The sequence below is a fragment of the Myotis myotis genome, unplaced genomic scaffold, assembly GCF_014108235.1.
Source record: "Myotis myotis isolate mMyoMyo1 unplaced genomic scaffold, mMyoMyo1.p scaffold_m19_p_10, whole genome shotgun sequence".
NCBI lineage: Eukaryota > Metazoa > Chordata > Mammalia > Chiroptera > Vespertilionidae > Myotis > Myotis myotis.
This window is the reverse complement of record NW_023416314.1, coordinates 36,022,925-36,029,984: the sequence shown is the minus strand read 5'-3', so window position 1 is coordinate 36,029,984 and position 7,060 is coordinate 36,022,925. Positions and strand designations below refer to the sequence as shown.

At 48.4% G+C, this 7,060-nt stretch overlaps 1 protein-coding gene across 3 annotated transcripts in view; it reads right to left on the bottom strand.

Moving 5' to 3' along the window:
* Nucleotides 1-294: 294 nt before the first annotated feature.
* KCTD21 (potassium channel tetramerization domain containing 21) overlaps nucleotides 295-7,060 on the bottom strand; it is a 23,511-nt gene continuing 16,745 nt past the window's right edge. For all 3 annotated transcript variants that reach the window (XM_036324855.1, XM_036324856.1, XM_036324854.1), the window contains exon 2: nucleotides 295-3,361. In XM_036324855.1, coding sequence (XP_036180748.1) covers nucleotides 2,549-3,361 — 813 coding nt within the window. In that variant the 3' untranslated portion in view covers nucleotides 295-2,548. The remainder of the gene's footprint in view (nucleotides 3,362-7,060) is intronic.

Below are 7,060 nucleotides of genomic sequence, written 5' to 3'. Positions count from 1 at the left end.
AAATACTCTGGAAGAGCTTATTAAAGTGGTGTCCCCTGTACAACAGCCCATCATTATTACCTCCTAAAAGAGCAAATATAGATTGAGTTCCTGTGTGCCCGGCGTAGTTAGGAACTTTCACATGCACCTCATTTAAGTTGTGTAACCCTGGGAGGTGGGTTTGTTATCCAATGAGGAACAAGAGAGGCCCAGTGACTTGTCCAAGGTTATACAGCTAGTGAAGAAGTCAGAATTCAAACTCAGGTTAGTCTGACTCTAAGGCCAGGGTTTTTTCCCTTATAAACAGATACAAAATAACGACCACTTATCATTTATATGGTATTCTTACATAATTTCATTTGATCCTCACAACAGCCCTGTGAGGTAGGTAGGGTTATGTGTTACTGTTATGTGCATTTCACAGATGAAGAAACAGGTGGCTTAGTGAGGTGAGTGACCTGCATAAAGTCACACAGCACATGAGTGGCTTCATAGGACCTGTACTTTCTCTAAAGTCAAGCTGCTTGAATGAAGAAGCACCGAAAAGATGGAGAAAAAGAATTTTCATGGAGAGGGAAAAAGGGTAGTGGTCATTTATGAGATTTCTTCCTTAAACTGTTTTGTTGTGGCCATAGCTTCCATTCGAGTACCATTGGCCTGGGGGCCTGGAGCAGCTGTCAGAGATTCTTGGCTCTCACAGTAGAGGGAAAGAGACCGTATTACCTATGGGATGTGGCCTTGCCCACAGCCCTGTGTACAAGCTCCCTACGCAGAGAACATATTATGGGAAGACCTTTCCTTGACCCATCTCTCGTGGGTGCCTGTGCCACCAGGCTTTCCTGGCTTTAACTGGGGACCCTTACCCAGTAGGGAAGATTCTGAGACCCCCAAGGCCGTACTCACTCTAGAGATGAATCATAATGTGCAGTTTTGAAGCCTGCACTGCTCATCACCCCTTGGGAAGTAGTGGCTTGAGGTGTTTTGCCCTGGATCTTACCCCAAGGAGGTCCATGGTCTGGCTCTAACCAGACACAGTACTACAGGGGAAGGCCACCTCCAGAGCAGTGTCTCAGGGATGGACACTCAGTCCAAGGGCAGTGTTATGGTTCAGACCACTCCAGGGCTCCTCGCTGCACACTGTTTTCCAAAACCCTGGTCTGCTTCCTCTAGCAGCACTTCTCAGGGGCGGCCAATCTTCATCCTCCAATAGAAGATGGTCAGAGGGTATCTGGAGTTGTGGCTAGTGAGGAAGGTGGGTGAAGCAGGGGGTCACAAAGGAGGCACAGCCAGAACAAAATGTGGTAGATTTACAGAGGATGGAAGAGGGCTAACCTTGGTTCTGAAGACAGATCCCAAAGGGGAATCCTAATAATTTCATGAGTGTCTGGTCTCTCAAGGTGACTATTTTGAAAGAGAAAATACCTATTTGGGTGAGAAGAACCAGAAAATAGAACCAATACCAGAAAATGGGAGTGGAAGGGCAGATTTTGGCTCAATATAAGAACATTCTAATAGCCAGCACTAGCCAACCACAGCAGGGCCTGCTTTAGGGATGATGAGCTTCCTGTCACTGGAGGTATGTAAGCAGGGATAGGTGATTGCTTGGAGGTACTGGGGAAAGGAACTGGTCCCCAAATGTCCTGGGGTATGCTTGGGTGAGGGAGGACTAAGCGACTGTTGAATTATTTTCCAACCCTGAGAGTCCATAATATATTTGTTTAAAATAACTTGTCCCAGTGATACCTTAAATTCTTGGGGAAAGGATTACAAAAGTCAGGTAACAGGCCATAGTATGAGGTGCCTTTCATTGCACTGGCTCCAGATTTTCAAGCCTTCATAGGGACAGAAGTCCATTTCTGAAGCCAAAAATCTCCCAATGCTTAGAGTTGATCCAGTCACAAGGGATATTCCCCATCTTCTGACCCTGCGTGGATGCTCACTCCTCTAGGCCAGCGGTCACCAACCTTTTGGACCTCACGGACCACCGGTTGGCGACGGCTGCTCTAGGCCATGCCACAGCTCAAATCTCTCCCCAAGTGGGGCTAATACAGCTTTGAGAACATACTACTTTTCCAAGCCAGTTAAACATGGTCGCCCTTGGGCAAACAAATCCAAGTCCTGGCTGCATCCCCGGATGGAGGAGCAGGAGTGATGGGGACCTCTGGGTAGTTTATCCTGGGAAACTGAAGGGAGCATCTTGTTCTCACTTCATTCCCTTATTCAGATGGGTAAGTGAGGCACTGCTTAGTCGTATAGAGAGAGGTGGAGTCCATGTCAGAAGTGCTGCTCCTCTGTCTAGCCAGAAAGTCCTCCTGTGCCCTCCTTTAGGACACATCGGCAGACTTTTCACTTGTCATAACAGACTGCCCATCTCCAGCTCAAAATGGCAAGAAAACAGGTGGTTCTGTTGAGAGGACACATGGATTCCTACAACTAGACTGCATCATCGGGGGAATCAAGTCCTGCTACGTGATTAATAGATTAGTAGAGTGCCCTGGCTCACACCATTGGTGAGACGCTCTGACATGGACCTTCTTGGCAATCCCCCTCCAATGTGGCTGGGGTCCTTTTACCTGTACCGTATTAATCGAATAATCTTATTGCTCATAAAATCTAGAGCGTGTGGGTGAGAGGAATCGATGCAGAAGCCGTCACTTAGAGCGATTTTCAGCACTTCCTCCACGAAGACCTGGAAACTATTGATCTGCTTGTTGGCTGGCACCACCCAGAGCCTCTTGAGGTTCTGCTTGGTGTACTCCTCCTCTGGCAGGCCCTCCACATTGGCCACCCAGTCCAGAGTCAGGTGGTTGGGATCCTGCAAGTGACTGGTGATGGAGGAGAGATTGCCATTAGAGCAGTAAAAGAGCTTGGAGCCGAGGAGCTTGAGGAAGAGGCAGGAGGTGCTGAAGATGTTGGCATTGAAGACCTCCATGCTGGAGGAGGAGAGGCTGTAGATCTGGGGTGCCTCGCGCACAGTGAAATGGACCGTCTGCACTCGCTGGTTCAGGGTGATGTTGAGCATGGCATTCTTCTCTGCCTTGGAGAGCTCCACCTCCTTCTCCTGCAGCGCCTCAATCAGGGGCTGCACCTGGTAGAAGTCAGCCTCCCTGCGGAGCAGGCCCATCTCCTGGAAGTCCTCGGGCAGGTCCAGGTGGGAGGTCCGCAGGAAGTTGAGGATGTAGCGGAACACTTTGCCATCACGGTCAATGAAGCAGTTGCCCTGGCTGTCCCTCTTGGTGGGCATCTTCCCGCTGAACATGGCACCTAGCATGGAGTCGGGGAAGCTGGTCAAGGTTGCCAGTGAGGTTGTGTAGAGCTTTCCGCCGACATTCAGTGTGATGGGGTCGGACATGGCAGAAGACCCGGGTGCCGGGAAGTAGTCCTAGAGAGGGAGAAAAGTGAGGAACGACTGTCACCCAACCATAGCTCTGAGACTTATACTCCTAATACTCCTTCTGCTGTACCAATGTTGCCTTCTTGTTTAATTTTTTATTTTTATCTCAAAAAATTTACAACAAATGGCTGGGATCAGTGCCATTTCCATCTATCTACCAGACCCAGATGGCTCACTCGGCCCTTTGGACTCTAAATGACACCCTTTTCTGGACTCTCATCCTCCTGTAACAAACTGCCTTGCCACGAAGATGCACTTGGCTCCTGGTGCCTGCCCTTTCCTGTCATGACAGCACCCCAGCCTCCTTTGAAACTTCCTTGGATGTCAGTGCAGATGTGGAGTCTGCCACCGAGCACCCTTCCCAAAGGCTCTTGACCTACTTTTTAACAGAGCCTCCCCACCCGACTGATCTCATGGCCTCCAGCATCTCCTTCAACCCGAAGTCTTACATTCTAAACCTTCTCCTTAAGGTTTTAGAAAGCAGGGGGGTGTGCCGTCTCTGCTTCCAACATGGTACTTTCCCAAGAGCCAGTCTATGGGACAGATTCAGCAGTCTTTCCCGGATGTGAGCGGCACAGAGAGGAATTGACTCCAGTACTGACCTTGAGAAGAGCCCAGGCTGGTGGGTGGGGGAGACCGAGACAAGAGGCAGTGAGGGTGCAGTGCCAGGGGAGATGTACCAGGCACTATGGGAGTAGGTTGTGAATAAGTCCTTGGCACACTTGCTATCCAGATGGGAAAACAGAAGTCTGAGGAGGGACTTCTCCAACATCACTCAGCAGGGGTGGTGGGTAGGCCAGAGTACTTCTCATCACATGTCTGGCTTCTGAGGAGGCTGCGCCGAGACCCCCTTATTCTAGGGGATAGAGCCCACCACTCTGAGGATGGACAAGATGCTTGGCTGCCCTACCCTATTGTCTTGGGGGTGAGGGGTGGTCCTCGTGATTGCATCCCTGTCTAGTGGGGCACTTTGATACAGCAGAAAGGCATTAACCATCTGGAGCAGTGGTTCTCAACCTTCCTAGTGCCGTGACCCTTTAATACAGTTCCTCATGTTGTGGTGACCCCCAACCATAAAATTATTTTCGTTGCTACTTCATAACTGTAATTTTGCTACTGTTAGGAATTGTAATGTAAATATCTGATATGCAGGATGTATTTTCATTGTTACAAATTGAATATAATTAAAGCATAGAGATTAATCACAAAAACAATATGTAATTATATCTGTGTCTTCCGATGGTCTTCGGTGACCCCTGTGAAAAGGTTGTTCGACCCCCAAAGGGGTCGCGACCCACAGGTTGAGAACCACTGATCTGGAGTGTTGGAAGAGGAACAAGCTGATGATGAAGTTATAAAATCGTCAGCAGCAGCGTGAAGTAGATGGGCTGTGAGACAGTGGGGAGTTCAGAGATGGGTGGGGTGAGGAAGGGACAGCTGCTGTGTGGAGACCTGCAGCTGGGGAAGATGCTTGGTCTTGGGGCTGAGTCTGGCCAATTCTCTCCAGAAGGCTCAGGCAGGAGCCCTGGAATAGGCTACTCCCTTCCTCATTGCCTTTTCTTTCTAGGTACTAATTTGTATATTCTAGTTTTCAGTCTCTCTTTGATTTAAGGCTCTGTGAAGTGGCTCAGCTGAGAGGCTAGGCTGTCTTTCCTGACAGTTCTGTGGGCCACAGACCACATACCTCTGTGCATTAGTGCTGAAGACCTCAGCACTGGGGGTGGAGGAGACAGATAACAGCCACAGACATACCTGGGGACCTTTGGGTGGGCACCCAAACTACTATTTTTCTTGCAAAAGCAACAGCACTTGTTTTCCTGTCGCCTGCCCTCCCCGCGCCTCCCCAGCTGTGTGGCTCCCAGGGAAGTGTCTATCAGGGGTGGGCGAACTTTTTGACTTGAGGGCCACAATGGGTTCTTAAACTGGACCAGAGGGCCGGAACAAACGCATGGATGGAGTGTTTGTGTGAACTAATATAAATTCAAAGTAAACATCATTACATAAAAGGGTACGGTCTTTTTTTTTTTTACTTTTTTTCATTTCAAACGGCCCGGATCCGGCCCGCGGGCCGTAGTTTGCCCACGGCTGGCTCTAGCTGCACAGTCAGTAGGGGCAGAGGCTGGTTGGAAGGCAGGTCTCCTAGGGTGCTCTCTGTGGTATTCTCTCCATGCCCATGAGTCACAGAACCCAGTCCTTCAAGCCCCTATTTTCTAGTGGCAGCGCCATGGTGTCCACCATCATAAAAGCTCAGGCCCCACTGTGAAAGGCACAGTGACACAAGGGGCAGGAACTGGGAGGTGAGGAGCTTCATGAGTGTGGCAGAGCGTTTGTGGTCACATGGGGATGAGCTAACATCACTGAGCTACAGCCCAGTGTTTACCCAGCTGCTTCCTGGACATCTCCACTTGAATATACCACAGGCACCAGCAGCCTAACAGAATTCCTCTTTTCCCAAATCTGCTGTGAACTTTCTCAGCTACCCAGCTGTCTGACCCTGGGAGGCAGTCCTGACTTCTCATCTGTAAAGTTTTCCTGACTATCTCCTTGAACCCATTTCTATAGCTACTTCTAGAGCTCAGGCCTTATCCCCTCTCCCCGTCCATCCTCACTTGGCTCTTTCTGCCCACCTTCCATTTTAGTCTGCAGATTGATCTTCCTGAAACACTGCTGCCAGCCCAAATGACTTTGCTTTTTCACTCTCACCTCTAACCCTGTCCCTCCCCCTACGCTATGCTCTGTCACGCTAGGCACCACAGCACACACCTCAGACTGTCACCTGCCTTGCTTTTGCTCTCCTTACACGCCTCTTCTCCACTTTCTCTGCTGTCCACCTTTAAGGCCCTGCCTATAAGTCACTGCCTCTCTGTAAGGCTGTCCCCAAATCTCCAGCAGGTTAATAGCTCTTTCCTTGAGGCTTCAAGTTTCCCTGAACAGCCCTCTCCAGCAATGTCCACCATTCTATCATGTTATGCTCTGCTTTGCACATGGCCCTCCTTCCTGGCTTTTTCAAGATGCAGATCACTGGACATCCATATGTGAAAAAAGGACCTTAACCCATACTTGCACCATACACAAACAACTCAAAATGGATAAGGAACCTAGGTGTAAAACCATCTTAAAACTATGAAACTCATAGGAGGAAATCTTTGTGATCTTTGGGTTAGGCAAAGATTTCTTAAATAGGACCCAAAAGTACAAACCATAAAAAAACTGGCAAATTGGACCTCATCCAAATGAAAACCTCTTCAAAAGACACTGTTAAGAAAGTGAAAATAAGACAAAGACTGGGAAAAAATATTTGCAAAATACTTATCTGATAAAGGATTGTTAACCGGAATATAAAAATAACTCTCAAAACTCAGTAAGAAGAAAACAGACAACCCAATTTAAAAAATGGGTAAAAAAAAAAAAAAGCTGAACAAACACTTCAACAAAGAAGGTAAATACATGTGAACTTTCTCAGCTACCCAGCTGTCTGACCCTGGGAGGCACTCCTGACTTCTCATCCATAAAGTTTTCGGTCATTAGGGACATGAAGATTAAAACCACAATTAGATACTGCTACATAACTATTAAAATGGCTCAAGTAAAAAATCTGACAATGCCTAATGCTGATGAGTACACAGAGCAACAGAAGCCCTAAGACATTACTGGTGGGAATGCAAAATGGCACAACTGCTGTGGGAA